This window comes from Colius striatus, chromosome 3 (assembly GCF_028858725.1).
Source record: "Colius striatus isolate bColStr4 chromosome 3, bColStr4.1.hap1, whole genome shotgun sequence".
Taxonomy (NCBI): Eukaryota; Metazoa; Chordata; class Aves; order Coliiformes; family Coliidae; genus Colius; species Colius striatus.
In genome coordinates this window covers 25237640-25259604 of record NC_084761.1, presented here as the reverse complement: position 1 = coordinate 25259604, position 21965 = coordinate 25237640, and the positions used below count along the sequence as shown (strand labels likewise).

At 41.0% G+C, this 21965-nt stretch overlaps 1 protein-coding gene across 1 annotated transcript; it reads left to right on the top strand.

Moving 5' to 3' along the window:
* The first annotated feature begins 603 nt into the window (after nt 1–603).
* Nucleotides 604–21712, top strand: ANXA5 (annexin A5). Its single transcript, XM_061992302.1, has 13 exons — nt 604–933; nt 1016–1065; nt 8503–8587; nt 9633–9727; nt 10487–10600; nt 12934–13024; nt 13972–14051; nt 14511–14567; nt 15298–15391; nt 17229–17324; nt 17851–17909; nt 19987–20109; nt 21158–21712. The coding sequence occupies exons 2-13, from the start codon at nt 1057–1059 to the stop codon at nt 21218–21220; spliced, it is 966 nt and encodes a 321-aa protein (XP_061848286.1). The 5' UTR covers nt 604–933; nt 1016–1056; the 3' UTR covers nt 21221–21712.
* The last annotated feature ends 253 nt before the right edge of the window (nt 21713–21965 follow it).

Here is a 21965-nt window from a genome sequence, read left to right as displayed (position 1 = left end):
CTGCTTTGAAATTCAGTACAGACTTGTCCTGTAGTGATGGGATATAGTACTCTTCAGATTAATGGGAATGGACTTTTATACAGATTTCATTAGGAGGGGGCTAGAACACTTCTTGAAGGCTATCTATCTGCAAATGAGTTTTTTCTTTTAAAAGGTTTATTATTACTAAGAATTTGAAAACAATGGAGGAGAAGCAATCATTGAAAGGGGCAGAGCCCCAGGGAAATGATGCAGGTGGAGGGAAGGCTTTCGCTTGGCCCTACAACATTGTCTTGGAGAAACTGGGCTGCTCATGGCTTGGATGAGTGTACTGTTGGCTGGGTGGGAAAAAATGTCTGGATAGCAAAATGCCAGGAGAGGTTTAGATTGGATATCAGGAAAAGTTTCTTTACAGAAAGGGTTATCAAGCACTGGCACAGGCTGCACAGCATTGAATGGTGAAGTCATCATCCCTGGAGGGACATGTAGATGTGGCACTTGACGACGTGGCTTAGTGGTGGATAAGGCCGTGCTGGGTTAATGGTCTTAAAGGTCTTTCCCAACTTAAACGATCGTGTGATCATTTGGTCCTTCGGCGCTACCCACCTTTGCTTTGAGGGGCCCAGGGGCACCCAGACCTGCGGAGTGCCCCTTCAGCAGCCAGCGAGGAGCAGCTCTGCTCTGCCCGCCGGCCGCCTGCCCCAGCCGGGCCGCCAACGCCGGCGACGCTCCGTGCGCCTCGCAGCCGCCGGGCCTTGCGGGGTGAAACCGCCGGCGGCCCCGGGGAGGCGGCCGCGGCCCGCCGGCCACCCGCCCAGGGTGGGGCCTGGCCCGGCCCCCGGCTGAGGCAAGCAGCGGCGGGGCCCCCTCCTTCTTCCTCTCCCTCCCTCTCTCCCGCCCTACTCAGTGCTCCCGGCAGCTTAGGGCGGCGGCAACGCGAAGGACCGGCTCACGGTAAGGGGCGCCGGGAGGGGAGGCGAGGAGAGGAGAGGGCGGCGGGCCGAGCGGGTGCTCACTGTCGCATCTTTCTTTGCAGACTCGTACCCGGCCCCAGCCCCGGCCCGGCAGATCCCGGAGATGGCGAAGGTGAGGCGGGTGGCGGCACCGCCCTGACGGGCTATCGGCGGCCGCGGCCCCTCGGCGGGCGCGCCGGGCCGGGCCCGGGACGTACCCCTGTCTTCTCACTTTTTACTTCTCTGTGGTTTATTTTCGGTTTGCTTTAACTGACACCGTCGCCGAGCTTGGGGAGACTCGGAGGGGAAGGAGCCGAGGTCGGGGAGAGCAGCTAATCATGTGAGGCACACGTCAGGCACAACTTTTTTTTTTCTTTTTTTTCCTGACAGTTTCCACAAATTTGGCCAAGTTTTCAGTACCGTGTGTTTATACTGTGGCTGGGTGGAGGCTCCTTCCACTAGAGAAGGAAGGAGAAAACAATACCACCGCGGCTGAGCCCCGTGGAGGTTTGCTACTCCCGTCCCCAGCTTTCCCTATCCCACTTGGACTTTTAGGTTGATTTTTTTTCTGGAAGCATTGCGGCTATCCTGCACTACTTCGTTTTGTGCTTTGGTTGGGGTTTTTTTTGGTTGTTTTGGTTTGGTTTTTTTACTTTGCAGCCCTTGTGTCACTGTGGTTCGCGCCTGGATGAAGGCTTTGGAAAACAGGGCGGACTCCAGCGTTGGTTTCTGTAGTTAGATTAAAAGCATATGCTCTGGGAAGTAAAATCAGAGTTTTAATGGCCTTTTAATGGATTTTGTACCACTGTAGGAAGTGAAAGCCATCAAGCTCTAGGAGTGCCTTCACAAAGCTCAGAGTATTTGCACAATAATGTTGTGGAATTGTCATTATTTTAACTTAATGACTGAAATGATAATGATATTTAACACTGCTATTAATATGTACTCACATTTTGTCTGGATTTAGTTGTAAAAGGATGGTTAATTTAAAAATGTTTTTTAGTAACATTACACGAAATCCCTGAAGTTTTTTGTTTTTTTTTTTTTTTTGTTGTTCTTTTGTTTTTTAATGGACAAGGAGGGTTTATTGTTTTGTTTTGTTTGGTTTTTTTTAAACATCAGTCTTAGTTTGTAGGATGCATCTTAGAAAAGGGACCTTTGCCCATGCCAGTGCAGGGCATCTGGCCAGACATCTACTTGAACAGCCTTTTATTGTGCTATATATAGTATTGCTAAATGCTTGAAGGTAGATTTCTTTTAGTAAAAGCACGGAAATTCGCAATTCACTTGTCTATTTTACATTAATTCTTGATCTTTTTAAAGAAGTAGTTAATTCACATGTTAGTACCAAACACGCTTGTCTTTGAGTGGTAGGATTTTCTACTGCCTGAGTAGTGCTTGGGGCTGGGTTAATAACTGTGGTAGATGGTAGTAGATTGAAGCCGTTGGAACTATGAGGTCATGTACTAGGTAAGCCTTGTCCTCAAATTTCCATGTTCAGAGGGCTGCTTTCCATGTCAATAGTATTCTTTGCCTGTGCAGTTATGCAGCTGTGAAAGACCAGGCGTGTTAAAGTTTTGTACCATGTAATTAATGTTAAGAAAGTAAAAGTTGAAGAGCAAGCCCTGCTCCTCATGGCAGCTGTCTGTTCTAAATTTTGTTGCATCATAAAGTATGATAAGAAATGAAAATGCCTATTAGTCATGAAATGTCAATTGATAGACGTTATTTATATGTCCAACTAAAAGTTCAGAGTTCACAAAGGCTCTACAACGTGGTGTGCTGAAGTCTAGTTTAGTCTAGGTGTCTCACTGAAGAATAAAACCTTTGAAGAACGTAAGTTATCTTTGGAGTCTTGGTCACTGAAGTATTTTTTCTTGCCTGGTTATGGGAAGATTTTTTTTTCCCCAAAGACCTGAGGATTCCTGTGTGTTCCACATCCAGGACAAAAAGGTTCATTCATTTTGTAGGAAAACTACAGCATACTGTAATGTGCTGTTCAGGTTGGTTGCTCCATGCCCTTGTTTATCTGCTTTCTTTGGAGGAACATTGCTGTGCTGACAACCTGCCTTTTCTCATACGCATCTGTATGTGATATTCTCTTCTGTAGAGATGCACATGGTACAATCTTTTCTTGCTCGGTGAACAAGCTGCCTTGGAAACACTACCCTATGTTGGCTAATTCAGAAGTCTGTAAAGAAAGTAGCAAGAGTATTTTCTGCATGCATGCTGTGGACTGATCCATTTTGGTCTGATACTGCCAAATTTATCCCTGAACGGGAAGTTGGGGGTATTTTACAAAAAGATAGAATTGTGTGCTGCTGGTGAAGATGTGGCTGCTGCGCACCGAGTCTCCAGTTCCTGTTCTGCCAATGTGCACGTGTGACTTGGAGGACATGAAGGGTATTGCCAGCTCTAGTAGCACTTCAGAGGATTGTGTCTCACATTTCCAAAGCACAAACACTTGCAGAATTGTGTCCTTAGTGGCTCTTTGGCTTTGTTGAGATTTCTTGTTGAGGGCAACTCAAGTTCTTTGAGTATTTTTGCAAATGTTCTTGAATTGGTTCCTATGCTGCTGTTACTTGCTCTTCTCCCTCTCTCTCTCACCCCTTCTCTTCTGTTTTTTTTTTCTCCTCCCTCTGCTATCTCCATGGTATAGTGACTCAGAGTTCAACACAGATGTTGTGTAATTCTGTTTTTGTCAAGAGTTTAAATTTAGTGGGGCAGATGTGCCTATAGTCTGCTGAGCAGAGCTTACTACTTCCATCTAAATGGAAAATCTGAGGCATTGCTAAACTTAGGTGTTTTGTGGAGGTGTCTCTGTAGTTGTGCATTTGCACCAGCCCTGTACCTATCTTCATCCACTCACAATGTAATTTTTATCCTGCTGCCTTTGAAATTTTGGTAAGGATGTCATGAAATAATTTATCTATTTCTTACATGATGTTAATTTTAAAGCAGAGTTCGAACTGGGATCTCTGCATGGTCGTCAATGACTGCAAAGGCTTTCAGTTTGCCAGGAAGATGGCTATTCTTGTGTAGGAAATCTTAAGGCAGTCTTTAATTCTAGCATATGACTTTCTGGACTCTCTTCTGTCTTCTGAAAATAGCACACCTTCTCTTTTCATTAACCTGTGTGCTGGAACATCTTCTCCATTTCTATTCTTACCACTCCACAGTTTCTCTGGGTCAACTTGTAAACAGATGGCCATTTTTGAAAAACAAACCCACCTTCTCGGCAATAAACACTGGACTTTCCACCAGCAAATTGATGAGGTGCTGCTTTTGTTGTTAAATAGCAGCATTGTAAAAAAAAAAAAAAAAGGGTTAACTCTTACTCTATGGGAAATTTGATTAGTAAGAACTTGGGTAGAAAGCTAGGGCAGTTAAGAAGTCTGAATCAGTTTGATATGTGGCCTTTTGTTTGCTGATAATGAATGCTTTGTGTTCAACAGCAGCTAAATATGGGACCTTTCGAGTTGGGAATTTTTTTGTGTGCTTGGTGGAAAAAATTAAAAGGAACTTCATTAAGTGGCTATTGTTGATCTTACAGATAATACTGTTGCCAGGATATGTGGCCATGTGACATCAAGTTTTGAAGCCAAGTTGTCTCTTGGGAGAAGTTGATGTAGCTTTGAGGTGCTGTTTAGAATTGTGTTTATGATTGTGTCTTCTGCTTCTGCAAACTTTTGCTAGAACAGAGTAAATAAAAGTAACAGAGAAGGTGCGTTTCCTCATTTGGAGAGGCATACATTCTAAGTCAAGACCATCTCTTGCATTGAAGTTGTCTCTTTTTACTACTTTTTTTTCCTCTGCCTTTCCTCTCCATGCTAATTTTGTTTATCTAGAGGCATCATTGGTAGATGTCTGGAGAAAATGGAAGCTGCTGTTTTATTTCTAGTTCATAATCACAAATTGCGCTTCCAGTACAGGATTGCTTAACAACAGTCAGTGCATTGGGGAATGTAGAGAAAGAAGAATGTGGGTAGCTTTGGGGTGTTACAGTCTTGTGATACTCTTTCTGTTGAGGTCCTGTGTGTTGTGCTGCTTTTTATATTTTACTGGCCAATGTAGAATGTTGCAGTTTAGTATGGGGTCGCTCCAGATTACAGAAGGATCTATATCAAAGGCTGTTTGTGTTCTCCTTTGGGCTCTACTGAGTGGGAAACTTAGTAACTGAAGTAAAAACTATCTGTTGGGGCTACAGTGTTATTGTGTATCTGCTTGCATAAATGGCAAGGAAGGTTCCTAGAGGTAGTGAAAACACAGTAATTTATTTACATCTATGAAAAGTCACAACGTTTGAAAAGTTCAATTGTCTTTCAGCTCATCATTTTTCATATTGGGTCCGATAGATGGCATAGCAGTTGTGATGCTGTGATCTGTTTGCAAGAACCAGTTTATTTCAATAAAGTTTAAACTCAATTTGAAACTGTAGCTGAGTGGTCTGATAAATGAGTGGCTGGCATTTGTCAGCAACTCTTTTGTATGGATTTATTATTTTTGTTTTAGAAATGTCTGGTTCATAGCTACTGTTTCAACTCTCCATGACTGTTAAAACTTCAGTGGTTCAGGCAGAGATGGTGGTTTAAAATGAGTACTCGTTCTCTGGCCATAAGGTGCCATGTTTGGGAAGGAGGAGGCAGCTTTTCCTTCCATGGACTGGGTTTGCTGCCACTGCAGAACTTTCTGCCATTGTCCATTGGTATTTTTCCACTGAGAAATTAGGACTGGAACAACTAATAAGGGTGCTTCTGGATGGTGAGGTGCTTTGGATGGATTTGTGGTTGTTAAACATGATGAGCCTGAGGACTTCTTGCCAGGCCATGCTCCAGTGCTCTAAGGTGGGTAAGTGGGTAAGTTTCTGTGGTGAAAGTTAGGGATGGATTTCCCTGTGATGGGCCAACTGTTGTCAAGTGTTACATCTGCCCATGTGTGGCTGTTGAAGGCAGTTGGTCTGTAGGTTGGCCTTGGGCCTGCAAAGCTGCATCCAAGCTTGCCTTTAACTATCAGCCCCTGCTGTGGTTGTGCTCATGGTTTGTGCCAGCATGTTGTAAGTATCAAGGGCAGTAAATGTAGCTGGAGTTTCTGCTATCAGCTGCTGTCTTTGTGGTACCTAGGTGACGTGGATTTTTTGTTATACTGAATGGCAGAGCTGCAGCACTATTTCTGGTTTGAAGGCTAGGTGCAGCTTAAGTACCGATTGAGAGCGATTGTGACAGATAGGTGTCCAAAATTCAGTAAATACCATGCTTCAGAGGGGAATGTTTGCAAATGGTGCTCAGACATCAAGAAAAGTGTTTTAGACTACAGCTGCACCAGGAGAATTTCAGGAACTGTTCATCAAGCTTAGTAGATGATGTTTTCCGCACTGGAAAAGAGCTGTGGAAGGATCCTTCTTAGTGAACCAAAACAAGAAGGATGATGCAGAGACAGATTACATCTACCATTTAATGTCCACATATATGTTGTCTAAAACATCTACAGAGGAATATTGAGACATTGTCACAAGATGTAGGAATTGTGAAGGGGAATTCTACTTGCCTCTAACAAGATAAGCAGAGGAAACCTTTTAACTGAAAGATTGATAGCGATTTCCTCTGAGACTTGTTGACCATTGGTCATTTGCAAAGGAGAATTGTGGTAGTACTATAATATGAGTTATGTTAAGGTGATATGAAACAAAACAGCAGGAAATATGCTTTTGAATAACCCCGTGCTGACTGGCATGGTAATGAGGCAGGAGAAGGAATACAGAGGCTTTTCAGACTTTATCTGTTTTATCAAATTAAAATAATAAAATTGAGTCCCAAATCCTTGGGATTTTTCATAATAGCCTTTGGAATTAGCTAGGAAAATGACAGCAAGTACATATTGCTGTGCCTAAATTTGAAGCACTACCTAAAATCTTAAGAGTAATGGGAAAAACAGCATGCTTCTGTGGAATTGCTGTGCCTCTGAAGTGTACTGGAAGAAGTTTGCTGTTGCTATTAAACACCAGGATACTTCGTGTTCTGCTGAAATACAGCAGAGATAAACCTAACTCATTACTGCTTGTGCAGTGGGAGGGGTAGGAAGTCTCCAAAGGCAATAACAACCAGGTGGCTTGAGATGCAGCAGTGCCTGAGGGTAGTTTCTGGTTAGTGCTCGCCTGCTCTTTTCCCTCTGTGCTCCTTTGGCTGACCTGTCTTAGATGAGTACATTGACTTGAAGCCGAGGCACTGTGTGGCTGAGAATTCTAACTCAGGGAAAATGCCATATCACCGTGGCCAAAAAGCTGTGCTGGCTGTGAAATTATATGGGGACAGTTTCAGTAGGTGTCTTGGCACTTCTTTCATACTTTTTCTTGAGAGCAGAAAAATGCCCTGCCTATACTGATTACTGCTTTTGTACAGCAGTGCTTACAAGAAGTTCTCCTTCTTCAGCTGTTAGGAAAACTTCCCTGTTCCCAAAACCCAGATGTTTTCCCTTTTGGCCATTGCCCAACTTTTCTAGTGTGTAAATTAATTACTGTACTATGCAAGTATAAGTTTTTGAACTGTCATATGGAAAAGTATTGCCTTTATTTATATCCTTTTGTGTTTGGCCCAAAGAGAAGGTCTCTGAAGAGCAACATTCCATGGAAAACTAGTAGAATTATTTTTGTCTTTGGACAGACTGATCTTTTCTCCTTATGTTTGAGCTGTTATTTCTTTTTAGCTGCAAATTGCTATGAGAAAGGTAGCTAAATCACTTGAGTAAGAAGTTGCTTATGTCAAAAGAAATGTGTTGATAAATTGAAAGCTGTTGTAGAGTTCAGTAGATCTCATTTACAACATGATTGGAAAATTCAGTCTGGTACTGGTTGAGAGGTCCAGTGGGTTTTGCTTGAGATGTTCATATTTCTGTGTCTTGGATCTTTCTGCAGCTTTTCTAGCATACATAGTTTGTGCAATTAATTTCCCAAGTAACTTGAACAAATGATAATTTCTTAGTCATTTTCCTGCCTTCAGGCTTCAGCGTTGTAAATACCAATCCTGTAAACTACCGTTATGTAAATACACCTAAACTTAGCTGATGTGCTGCTGACTGAAACCCCAGTAGTACCTTTTGAGTGAGCTGTGCTTAAATACCCACAGACTGATATTTACACATAATCTTAAGGATTGGAAGGCACCTCAAAATATCATCTAGTCCAACCCCCCTGCCAGAGCAGGACCACCTAGAGTAGGTCACAGGAACTCATTCAGGTGAGTTTTGAGTGTCTCCAGAGAAGTAGACTCAACAACCCATCTGGGCAACCCATTCCAGTGCTCTGTTACCCTCACAGTGAAGAGTTTTTCCTTATGTTTCTTTGGAACCTCTTATGTTCCAGCCTGTACCCAATGCCCCTTGTCCTGTCATTGGACATGACTGAAAGGAGCCTGGCTCCATCCTCCTGACATCTGCCCTTTACATATTTGTAAACCATCATCTTTCTGATCGGGGATTCAAATTTATTCGGATCTCATGTATGCAGAACTGAAAGATGCTCTCTGCTATTTCATTGCTTTTTTTCCCTTTTCCTACCACCCCTTTTTTCCTCCTCCAGTACACTAGAGGCACCGTGACAGCCTTCTCTCCTTTTGACGCCAGAGCTGATGCAGAAGCGCTTCGTAAGGCCATGAAGGGAATGGGTAAGCATAAGTTGTTTTATGAAAAAGACTCTCGCTCCTTTCAAAACATCCTTTCTCAACTCCTTTTAAAAACAATGTTAGCAGATGATGGTAGGGTGTGCATCTACATGCCATGGAATGACAACCCCTGGCCTGCACGAGTCTGAGCATGTCGTAGTTTTTACTGAGCTGCTGTCAAGGATATTTAATTTTAGCTTAGCATAAGGGAAAAAGAAGTTGGTTTGCACATTGCCCATTAAAATATGATACACCCCAGGCTTCTTTGAACACAGAGTTTTACTGCACAGTAAGCTAGACTGAATTTACAGGCAACAACTGTGGAGAGTTATGGTGGTACAATAAAAGCTCTGTGCTTGGAAAACATGCGACAGCCCCCTTGGTCTGGAAGTGCGTAAGCACAGTGACTGTTACTGTGAACAGAGAATACAAGCGCTCGGAATGAATGTAGACTGACAAGTGGTCTGTAAACTCATGCTAGCTTTCTGCTCCAAAACTTCCCAATTTGCTACTTTGAAGCTGCCTAGGGGAAGAGGGGGAAGGAAGGGAAGAAGGGAAACATAATACACCTCAGCCTATTGGCAAATTCAGTAGGGCAGGTCAGATGTTGTGCTGTGAGGGCTGGCATGATAACTGTGTAAACTGTATAATAGCTCTGCACTTCTGAGCTCTGGGCTATTTGGGGTTCCTGAACTGGGTTTTGCAGGGTGTTGGCAGATTGTTTATTCTAAAGTAAATCCCTTGGTGAGCCCAAAATATAGACTGTGACTAAATGTTACACATGGGGCTTGGAGTACAGGGAGTAGTGTCTGGAACAGCACTGATGGAGAACAAACAATACTTGGGTCCTCCAGTCATAATTTTGCAACAGCAGAATGCCAAACCTAGCGGTTCAGCTTGGGGTATGGTGACATTTGTTACTTAAATGCTTCTGCTGTTTGTCGGTAGGCTGTTATTTTCAAAACGTCTTTCATTGGCTTTTGAATATGTGCCACTGCTGTTTGGTTTTTAGAGTGTGTTTGTAACTCTTTGTTCTTTATAACTTCAGGGACTGATGAAGAAACTATTCTGAAGATCCTTACCAGCAGAAACAATGCTCAGCGTCAAGAAATTGCGTCTGCCTTTAAAACCTTGTTTGGCAGGGTGAGAAGAAGAAAAATACCTCTAGAAAGGAGCTGAATGTGGCCTAGGATGTGAGGCACATTCATCATGCTCCCTGTAAAAGATCCTTTGAAGAAAATCTAATTTTGCCTCCGTCTCTCCCTCTGTCCCACCTTGCCACATCCTTATTTACTGGCTGGGTTAGGATAATGCTTTTCATTTAGTGCAAGAAAGTGACTCATTTTTTCCCCTGTATTTTGGTCTAACATGTCTTAGATGGGTTTTTGTGCAAAAGCTTCTATAGTTTCTTTTTAGTATGCTTCAAGTACTGACCTCTTATTTTGATGCAAGGTCTGCAATGTGAGGTCATAGCAGGAAACAAATTTACTAGAGCTAGAAAATGGGACAGAAATAAAGCAGCCTAATATAGCAAGAGAGAACAAACCCAAGGATGTTGGTAGATAAAGCCATGAGCGAGTTCAAAGCAAAAACAGCTTCTATCTTAGATCCTTTAGTATTCTGACTGGCTAACCTTTGTGTCTAATAACAGGTGAACAACTAGGTTTTAATTTCTATATTGGAGAAAAAAAAGTTACAATATGTTTCAGATTTTCTAAATGCCTATGTATCCTTTTCTTCTGTCTTATTTGGCTACATTTGTTTCAGTTCAGGTACCAATTAAAACAAAAGGAGCCCTGTCCCCTTTTTGGTGTGTCTCAAGTCTTCTAGCTTGCAGACACACATGCATCCAGTTAAAGTGGTTAGTTCTTGTTCATTACAGCACTGTTTGTTCTGCATTAGGATCTTGTAGATGACCTGAAATCAGAACTCACCGGCAAATTTGAAACACTGATGGTGTCTTTGATGAGACCAACATATATTTTTGATGCTCATGCACTGAAGCATGCCATCAAGGTAAGAGGAACGAGGGAAGGGAATGAATACATTGTATGAAGTGTTTGTTGCTCCTCAACTGTTTTTTTAGGAATCAGCTTCTGGTGAGTAAGGGAAATATTAATAAAAGTAGCCATTTTTTAAAAGTTAGGAATGTTATGCTAGCAGCTGCTGTTATTGCTAATACCATGGTTTTGCCTGGTTTCTTATTCATCCTAATAACCCATTAGAGGTAGTTTAGAAATCTAATTTGTGTCAGGTTTTATGTGAAATAATTTTCATGAGAAACTGGGTAATCTTAAGAGAACAGTGTCCCTGTAGAAGCAGATTAAAATCTGCATAGCATGACTTCTTCCTTCTGACGTAAATGCAATGATGTGCTTGTTGCTTTTAAATTCTTTTTTCTGGTAAAGTGCAGTGCTGAGGTCCAGTGGACAGTAGTTTTTTCTGCTGTGAGCAAGCTAGATTTTATAGCTATACAGCTGTGTGCATAGGCTGCAAATTAGTTACAGGCATTTCATGAAGGCGTGATGCTGTTTGTCTCTCCTTGACTGTTATTTAAGATAGTGTTCTGCCCCTGACTGATTACAGTGCAACTCCAAAATTGATGAGCTAGTATACTTGTGTGAACTGCTCTTCACCAAAATTATGAGCAAGTATTATGAGTGTAATTGATATGTTCTAAAAGCTGCCTCTGGTAATACAGAGGGAAGAGCTGAGAGCCTTGACAGTGTTACCTGTAAAGCATTCCTCTTTAGCTGAAGGAATGTAATGCCGTTCTGAGAAGGCCAGGTAAACGGACAATTTACAGTCTCTATGTGTAGATATTTGAGTGTGTTTTCTTCTGTGTGATCCCCCTTTTTTTTTTTTCCTCCCCTCTGTCACACTTGTCTGATGTCATCAGCCTGTGGAAATTCAGGAATTGATTGTCCCTGGGTTAATCGCCTTGAATAAAGTAGAGGACATTGAACTTGACTAGTGTCAGGTAGTGCTTGGTTTGGTGATGCTTACACATAAAGTCCCAAGATCGTTAATGACCAGCTGGTTAATATGTAGGTTTTAATCAACTGTGCAAACTACAGCTCATGAACCCATGACCTAGCAAATAGTATCTTGGAAAACAGAAACTTTAATCCTGGAAATTTTCTGTCATGTCTTCATATACAGTGGGGGAAGGGGAGATGGCACCTGACAAAGAAACTGATAAAGGCCTTGTTGACCAAATGTATTCCCAAGCTATTCTTGTTGACTTTGGAGTCAAAGACCGACAGGGAAATGATGGAACAAATAAGCGAAACAAGAGGGGTTTTGTTCTTCTCATTTACAAAGAATGATATCAAACATGAGATCACAGGATTTCAAAGGCTGTGTCTGCAAAGGAAAAGATGTCAATACTAGCTACAATTCTGCTCAGGTGGATAACAACAGTAAAGAAGATGCAATAGCCGAGGCTTCAGTGCAAGACAACAACTCACCTAAGTGCACTAATTCTGTACTGAAGAATGTCCTATCAATTTTCACTGCTGCTACTTAAGTTGGGACTAAAATTGCTGTGCCCGCCTCACTTGTTTGGTAGGCAAATTCTTGAAACAATCTGTATTTTGAAAATGATTATATGTAACCCGACAGATTTGTATTTAGGATGTATTTGTATGCAGTTTCCTTCACATGCTGAAGGAAAAAGTACACAGTATTGTATTTCAGTGTTGCTTTTGTGCAATTACCCTCTTGAAAGTGTAAAGAGCAATGTCTTATTCTTACAGGCAAAGTAGACTCAGGCTTGTGGAAACGAGATATTGGCTTGGCTTTTGCAACTTTTATCCTTTTGAAAGTGAAGAATGCTTGTTGTGCCTCCTGTAGTTGGAGTGCGGCAGCTTAAACTGCCTGAGTTAGCAACTGTTGTGAAATCTGTGCGTTTGCAATTGAAGAGAGGCTGGATTTGACATAGAACAATTCATAGAAGGGTAAAGATCATTGCTGGAGAACTCTATATTCTTCTGTGTACTACTCGATGAAAGACAGTACCCGCACTAGAGCTAGAATGGAAACTGTTACTCTCTTGATGTCATTGGCTGTAATAGTGACTGGGGCATGTCTGAGGGTGCTTGAACGTGGAAAGGCTCATCAGAATCCTGCCACAGTGAGCCTGTGGTCTGTGTTGGATGGCATTTTAAAACAATCAAGCCAGAACTGGAAGGAAAATATTTCCAAAACTCCCACAATATATACAGAAGAAAACATTTTTTCTTTATTTGGTCCAAGTGTATAAGCTGATGCTTGCTTTTGATTTTCTAAGGAAATTCTTGTTTTCCTTTTGTTATTCCATCAACTGCTTTATACTTGCATCCCTGCAGGGAGCAGGAACCAACGAGAAAGTGTTGACTGAAATTCTCGCCTCCAGAACACCTGCAGAAGTACAGAACATTAAACAGGTTTATCTGCAAGGTAAAGTTCTGTATAAAGTAAAATTCTAGGTTCTCCGTTCAGTTCTCTTAAATGATTTTAGCTTATCTTTCAAATAAAGTCTATCTGTGAACTGATAGATGTGCCCAGTGAGTGAGATTTCATTCTGCTGTGTTGCAAAACTTTGTATTAAAAAAAACATAAGAGTTTGGATTGTAAACTAAAATAGTTATTATTTTGTGTCTGTGACTGCAGGTTGTGGTGTTTTGTGCTTTATAGTAAGAGTTCATTCAAATGCCTTTCCCTCACCCGTTACCTTAATCCCTTTCACTGGAAGCAGATTTTTAATAATTGGAAACTAGAAAACTGGTATCACATGGAAAAAAGCACAAGTGATGATATTTTTTTTTCTTTTGCTCAATGCTCTTTTCAAATGCATAGGTGCTAAAGCAAGTACAGCTTTTTGGTTGTCCACAGGAGTGTATGCTTTTACCCAGTGATTGTGGAGTTGTTTTTTTTAAGGCAGCGTTCAATCCAATGCATTATACCTCTATGCGGATTCCTGCCACATAGGAAATTATCACATCTTAAGAAAGTTTGAGGCAAAATGAATCTGCAAGGGCAAAATTTTTTAGTACTGTACTTTTCTGGGCTCACCATTGTACGACTGTGAGACTGCCATGTTTCAGCATAACTCCAGATCTGTATGCTCTTTAGTTCCTTGAAGAATTGAACCTGTGCATATCACCTTGTATATAAAAATATTGAGTAATCTGCTCCTGGTAATTGGTGTGAGATGCTATCTTTTCACCTCTTTTGTAATGATGGTAGGTTATAAGTGAAAGCAGAGTATGTCCTACTTATTAAAGCCATTTGTGAGGAATGATTCTACAAGCTGTGTGTCAAATTAACTTTTTGCTTTTGCATGCTTCCTCCTCACAATAGTGAGGAAGTCTGTAAGATGGTGAATGGGTATTACTGTTTTGCAGAATATGAGGCTAACTTGGAGGACAAGATTACAGGAGAAACATCAGGCTTTTTTCAGAGAATGCTGGTAGTCCTGCTGCAGGTCAGTGTCTCTGTGTTCAGGTGTGTGTGCGTGATTTTCACTTCTGTTTTCCTGTCTACTTGTCACTTGTCACTTTCTGCTTACTAAGCCGAGCTTGTAGATAGACCTGGCGAGAGGCAGGATTGGTTGTGAAACTGAGTCACTTCCTCTGCCTTGCAGGGTCAGTCTTGTTGTGAGTCATTTCCACATTGATGAATTAAAAAACTTCTGTAATGCTCATGAGTGTAGCAGAATGCCTGCTATGTGGGAATTTGAAGGCAATAGGAGAAGAGAACATTTATTTCATAAAGACATGTGCAAGAGGAATGGAAAAATAAGGTGATTTTGGAAACGATGCATTAGAGCTTGACTTCATATAGTAACTCGTATGGGTTCAATATAGCAGATAAGTTGTTTTAATGCAACAAAAGTTGCATCAGTTTATCCTTCAGTTTAAAAACTTTAAAAAATCCTTTGTAGGCAAATAGAGATCCTGATGGCAGAGTTGATGAAGGTCTTGTTGAGCAGGATGCTCAGGTGAGTGAAATATGTGTTTTTTGGACATTTCTACAGGTTACCTTGCAAAAAAGAGTATACAGCTAGAATTTAAATGTGAGAGAGAAATCATTAAGGTTCACTGTGTGTTCTCTAAATGTTGCTAATGGCCTGACCATTGCCTGTGTTGGATAAAGACAGCCTAAAGAGCAGTGAATGTGTTAAAACAATTAAATCATTAAAATCTGGTTTCATATAACTGAGAATTTAGTGGCCCTCAAATCCTGTTTCCAAGAGCTTAAAACCATCTTCGATCCTTTTTGGAAAATCTTCTGGGCCAAGTTAGCCTGATCTTCCCATTCATAATGAGTCATCACATAATGAAACTTTGCTAGTCTGACTTGGAAAAGGAGAAGGAGAAAAAAAAAGGCAGAAAAAGCAGTATTGAGAATAGATTTTATTTCTTGCATTATCAGAAAACTATTAGTTTCAGAAAACTTCAGGCTTATGGAAGGGACTATTGGCACAGTTAGTTTTAGGGCCTTAAGCAGTATTACTCATGGAAGTGCTTTCAGAGTCAACTTCTGAATTTATCAGTTGTGTCTTTCTAAGGTCAGTTCAGTACTTGACAATTTTATTTCATTTCTTTTTCCTCTCTAGCTATAGCTTGTTAGTAAGTTTAAGGCTCCTTAGCGCAAGAAAAATACAGGTTTTCGACAGTGCATGGACACATAACAAATGCTGCTGATTTGATCTCTTGAATTTACAACAGGTTTTGTTTAGAGCTGGGGAGCTGAAATGGGGAACAGATGAAGAAAAGTTCATCACCATCTTGGGAACCCGAAGTGTTTCCCATTTAAGGAGGGGTAGGTAGTATGGTTCATATGTGCTTGAAAATCTCTGCTTGAAGTCTCAGTATTACCCCCTTGGTGGTAGAAATGGTAGAAAAATTGCTTCTGGTACCACATTTGTCAAGCCAAGACATCTTTAATCACCTCTTCCTTCTACTTAATACGTTTTAGTTTGTTTTCTGTAATTTAGTTCTCCCCTAGCAGTGGTGATCTCCTGATTGAAGTGCAGATGATATCCTGCTTGAACGATGCAATAGATCTGAGACACAGCTGGGCTATTTCTACATGCTTATTAATTTTTTTTTCCCTTTTGAAAGAGATAATGGCAATAGAATTGATGCAGACAGTCCTGTTATGACTCATCATAATCTGACGGATATCCAGCCCTGAAAAGATCGACCCTTTTATAGGTGCATACTTTATTAGTTGCTAATAAAGAGACAATAATATTTTCCCCTGCTCTTTAACTGTTTATAAGTCTGTTTTACTGAGCTGTGTAGGACAGGGCAAATAATGACCAGTAAGTTTTGTTTTGGTTCACCAGTCTTTTTGTTTTCCTTTTTGAATCTTTGGATTTATTTGGATTTTCAAAGGTAAATTGATTTGTTATTTTACAGTGTAGTTTTTTTATCATTATTTGCATTAAAGTAACCTTTAAAGTTTATTTTGGTGCACCCAACGTTTACTTAGCATGATAGAAACATAAGATTTCACAGAATGCTCAGGTTTTGTGGATATTCGTGAACACAGACTGCAACACACTGCCAATAGGCCAATTTGTGTGAAGTTAATTTGATGTAGTAGCCCAGATTAGACAAGATCTTAGATTCAGGCTAAATGATAGCTGCACTCTGGGGGAAAATGCTTATTATTTCCTAGAACTTCCTTCCTTCTCCTTTTCCTCTTTTTTCCCTGTACCCTTTCAGTGGATGTGTTGCCAGAGTCACATAGTGGTTGAGGTTGGAAGTGACCTCTCGAGGTGATCTTGTCCAAACCTGCTTGAGCAAGGCTTATCTATGGCAGGCTACCCAGGACCACGTGCAGACAGCTATCACACATCTCCAAGTACTTCACACTTCCTTGACCACCTGTGCCAGTACTGTGTCACCTGTACAAGAAAAGTGTTGCCTGATGTTCAGACAAAACCTCCTGTGCTCATTGCTTCTTGTCCTGGCACTGGGCAGCACTGAAAAGAGCCTGGGTCCGTCTTCTTCATGCCTTCCATTCACATATTTGTACACACTGGTGAAGTTATCCTTTGGGGCTTATCCCTTGGGGCTTCTCTTCTCCAGGCTGCACGGTCCCAGCTCTCTCAGCCTTTTCTCACAGGAGAGATGCTCCAGTCCCTTCATCATCTTAGTGGCCATTCATTTGATTCACTTTGGTTGTTCCATGTCTTGTTTGTTCTGGCAAGCCTAGAACTGGGCCCTATGCTCCAGGTATGGCTTCACCAATGCTGAATAGATAGGAAAGGACCACCTCCCACAGCCTCCTGGTAACACTCCTCATGCAGCCACCATTGCCACAAGGACAAACTTCTGCCTCATGTTTAACTTGGTGTCCGCCAGGGCCTTTAGCTCCTTTTGTGGAAAGCTGCTTTCCAGCTATTTGTCCCCCAGCATGTCCTGGTGCCTGGGTTTGTTTCTCCCCAGCTACAGCAATGTGCTGTGTAGTAGCAATTTGGTAGGAAATATTTGAAACAGGAGAGGAAGAAGAATGAGTGGATCATAACATTTGAACTCTGGGTAGTTCAAATATAAAGAGAGATACAGATGGCATTAACGTGTACTGAGGAGGACACTGGGAGAAATGCTGGCTGTACATGTGACTAAGCTCACTTTCTGTTTTTCAGTGTTTGACAAGTACATGACTATTTCTGGCTTTCAAATTGAAGAGACCATTGACCGTGAAACCTCTGGTGATTTGGAGAAGCTGCTTTTGGCAGTTGGTAATTGAATCTTAATAGATCTAGAACTCTCCTTCACTTATTCCCAGGCCTCCTTAAATTGTGGTTGTGGTGGTATGAAAATGTGGTTCCTCTCTAAAGTCTATCATCTGAAACCTATCTTTTATCTAGAGAATAGCCCTTAATTTTACCTTTAATAGATGGGAGGGTGAGGGGACTTGGGCAAGGGGGTGAAACTACGTTCTGTTTGGTCATAAGCACCTCTATCAGAAATTGAGACAAAACTCTGCCTTCTTTTGTATTGCTTGCATCTCATTTAGGACAATGTTATAGTAGATTTGTAACTGAGAGTAGAATTTGATTAAGGGAGTCTCTTTTCTATTAGAAATATATGGTATATTCTAACTCCTAGAATCCAAAGAGTTGTAGCAGAAGAACCGACTAGCTGACAGCTGTGTACTTAATTGTTCACACTGTGGAGAATGACCCAGTTACACACACCTTGACAGTGAAAGATTGTCCTATATTGAGTAACAATCAGTAATTTAATCCTTGCCTTTTTTTTCAGTGAAATGCATCCGAAGCGTGCCTGCCTATTTTGCTGAGACTCTGTATTATTCCATGAAGGTATTTACCTGTTTTCCATATGTCACTTTGCATCTCCCCCAACTACAATTCCTCTGTTTTTTGTTCTTAATTTTTTCTTTCACTGCAAATGCCAACAGGATACTGTATGACTAAGCATCTTCAAAAGGTTTGGGGAACGTAGATCTGGGACAAACAGTTCATAACCTTTACTTGGAGTTCATTGTAAGTTTGTCAGACTATAAATCTTTTACAGGAAACATCAGGCTCATCAGCTGATTTGGACTTGGTCTTGTTACATTGAAAATGGCTGGCTAGAGCCACTGGACACCTTCAGCTAAATGGAGACTTTGGTGTCTCTAGGTGGTGGATATACTGAGGAAGTAAAGATAACTAAAAACTAGGTTGCAGATTGTGCAGACAGAACAGTTTTTGTTTTGGAGATGAGTGTTTATCAACTGAAGGTGTAGTTAGCTTTAACATATGTTTTGATGACTGCCCATTCCATTTCAAAAAGAAACTCATCAGAGAGAAAGGAAAGAGGCTTAAACAGCTCTGAAAAATTCTGCAGGGGAATCCCATCAGCAGCACAGCTGTGTTTCTGTTGGCTTTGCTTTCTCTTGGATGGGAAGAGAGAAGCAGGGGAAACCGTATTTTTAACTCACAGTGGCTAATATTATTAAACCCTAGTTGGGTAGTCTATTGTGTTCAGGCAAGTTATCAGCTTCCCTGAAGAATTCCTCCCTTCCTCTTGCTGAAAAACACTGAAGTAAGTTTGTCACCAGCTGATTGTGTTGATGAGGTGTGAGCATGAGAATTAGTGAAAAGAAATGTAATGATAGCTTATTTTTTAAAAGCTGCTTTACTGCTTTCATAGATATCAACGAAAAGAAGACTCAGGTGGAAAACACAAAATATTATACCAATATGCTGAGCTATATGAGGAGGATTACCTTTTTCTTATTTATATATTTATTTTTCAGAGAAAGCAGTAGAAAATATTTTCCTGTAGGTTTTAGGATGTTGTACACTTCTATTGCAAGGGGCCTGATTCATGTCTGCTGGTGAGATCCACAATTGTTATTTTAAATATAAATAAAAATATCAAAGCACTTCAGATAAGAAAGATCTTCTTCAATTATTGTTTTGGTACCACAGTGTGTACTTCTAATTTATCAGTTTGTCATGACAAAGTTTTATAATGAGCAGAATTTGCTTTCATGATCAGGTGGGTCAGAGCCTGGCTTTTACGAGATTCTGATGTCGAATCCTACTCAGAAACCACTGGACTCATGACATAACTTTTGAGCAGCTTTAGGGCATTTTTAAATGTAATCCAAGAATATTACACCAAGTTGAAGGCTTGAATGACCCTGGATGTTAGGCTGAAGATGATCGTGGGGGCTCTGCCAAGTCCTTCCTTGAGGTGCATTAGCAGGTCAGCATGTCAACATTTATATTGCTTCAACTTGTGTGGAGTCTGATTTATCTGAGCAGGAGAGGTCAGGATGTTAGTCTGGCACAGCCTGCTAGCACAGGAACTGGAAGCGATTAGAGCAATAAAGATGGATAAGAATGTTTGCATGGTTGGACAAGGTTTATGACTTTTGCCTTTGTAATAAACGGCTGGATAATTCGTGGAATGCAGGACTCTGCCTGCGTCTAGCTTTGTATCAGTCGCTGTGAGGATTTATGTAGCCAGTTCCAGAGCTGACTGCAATTCTGTAGTCTCGGACTACATTCAAAGAGTGGTTTGCATGTGATTGTGGTGATCAGCTACGTTACTGTGCAGTCTTGGCACTGGATTATTTTAAATTTATATGGACATTGACAGTTGAAGCCTGTGAAATGAAGTGTGAAATAAGAAGCCTGACCGCATGGCACTTGATAGAAGTCTGGTCGGTCCTCTGTTCTCCACATTGCAGTGTGAATATCTTGTGCTACTGTCCCAAATATTCTCCGTTTTGGAGTAGAAGTGTAATGCAGGAGTGTTTTGAGACATCACTTGTTGCGCTTGGTGCTTTCATGTTGCACCCTGGTTGTTTGTATTTGTTGTTTTGTTACAGCATCTGTCCAGAACAAACTCATATTTTAATATTATTTAAACCTTTATTTTTAGGGGGCTGGCACTGATGATGATACCCTGATCAGAGTCATGGTCTCAAGAAGTGAAGTTGATCTATTGGATATTAGACAAGAACTCAGGAAGAATTTTGCGAAGTCATTGCATCAAATGATTCAGGTAAAATTACCATTTGTTTGTGAGAGAAAATGGGGGTGTTTGAGATGTTATTTTTAGATGGATAACTCAGTACACTCTGAGAGCAGAGAGACTGGTCTCAATTTTGTAAGGTACCACATAGCATCATTTAAGTGGGGGAAACTTCCTATGAAAAGCTGGAGGTTTCTTTCCAGTATTCACTGGGAGAGCAGATGTGGTTTTCTGAAATTACAATTACTCATACACTATTTTTAGCTACTACTTCATTTCCTTTTTCTGGTCTGGGTTCCTTCTGATTTTCAGAGCTTCAGAACGGGTACTGACTCCAGAGAAATGATATTTGGGATAGGAGTCTGAATTCTTATGAGGTTGAAGTTTAGATTTTGGATTGCGGTGTGGAACCTTTTGGACCATTTCACAGTGGAAAGCATTTTGCTGTGGAACCAGTCTGAATCATAATCTCCTTTTGAGGGGATGGGAAGGAGCAGGAAGGGAAAGAGCAAGAAATTTAGAGCCAGCTGCTGCTGCAAAGTTGAAGCCAACATGCTTTTTTCCTAGGATTTTCTTTTGTGGGTATTTTATTTTAAAGTGTCACTTTTAATCACTTTCTGTTCTCATTCCTGACATGATGCCCTCATAGTTAGGCTGGGTGGAGTTACTTTTCAAGCTGTCCTATGTAATTAGTAGCAGAACTTCCCATTAATTGCAGGGATCAATGCTGAGGCTGTTCTGAGTGCACTGTTGCACTTTGCACATTGAAAGATTGTTGCTTTGGGCTTCTCCATTGTTTGGGCTTTCTCACTTGCAGATGATCATATTCTAATATGCAGCAGGTAGCTCAGCTCTAGTAAAGCTTTCAGAGGTTTTTGTGTCTCTGAAAGTCTGTCCGTGTAAGTATAGCTCTAACATAAGAGAGAATTTCCTTGTCTCATTCCTGGGTGGAGAGTCATCCAAGTGGATTTCCTGTGGGTGGGACAAATGTATAATCTGTTGGAGTATTCCTTGGCTTCTGCCTTTCTAAACATTTCTGTGGTTGTGACTCATGGTGACTGGTGTGTTATATTAACAGAAAGATACATCTGGGGACTACAGGAAAGCCCTCCTGCTCCTCTGTGGTGGAGACGATGACTAATGGTGATGATGACAAGAAGAATTTGTTGTATTCCAGCTTTGCAGCCCTTTAGTTAGCATGTCTAGCTAAGTTTTTTGTACTTAATGCTTTGTGGCTGTTTGAATTTATACTAGTATTGCACTTATTAAAAATGAGCATCTTGTTATCCAAGTGATAGCTGATCCCTTCTCTTCCTGACATCCCAGCTAACAGGAATTTCAAGTGCCTTCTGTGGGTATGTGAGAGTTGGCCTTATGGAAGATGGGTACTGACCACAGAACCCTTTTCTTTACAAGTGTTTTGCTGAAATAGGAAAAAAAAAATCACATATTACACTAATAATATGAAGATGTATCTTTTTTTTCTTCCTTACATTTCCACTGAATGTTAAACTAGCTCTAACATTGCAAATGAAGAAAAGATATCCTTTGTATGTAATATTTGAATATATTTGCTGAGCATAATAAAAGCAATCATTGGAAATCTAATGGACCAATAAATCCTTCCCTCTCAGCACAGTTGTATGTGGTTTTTAATGAGCAAATATCATATGATTCTGCTGCTTCAAACCAATGGTATATTTTCCCTACTATTATGCAGGCTTCTAAGTACATCTGATGTTTTTTAGCTGTACATCTTGATGTCTAGTATATGGCTGCTGTGGTGATTGTGCTGTTCAATATAGCTGAAATATCAAATTGTTGGTACTTGCTGGGAACTGCATTCTCCCCTTGAACTGCTTTGTCATCTCCACATCTGGAGGAGG

Bases quoted from the DNA above. Each gene is read 5' to 3' on its own strand.
- ANXA5 (XM_061992302.1), top strand. The intron at 14,052-14,510 runs GTCAGTGTCTCT...AATCCTTTGTAG, and splicing joins TGCTGGTAGTCCTGCTGCAG to GCAAATAGAGATCCTGATGG. The intron at 17,910-19,986 runs GTATTTACCTGT...CTTTATTTTTAG, and splicing joins CTCTGTATTATTCCATGAAG to GGGGCTGGCACTGATGATGA.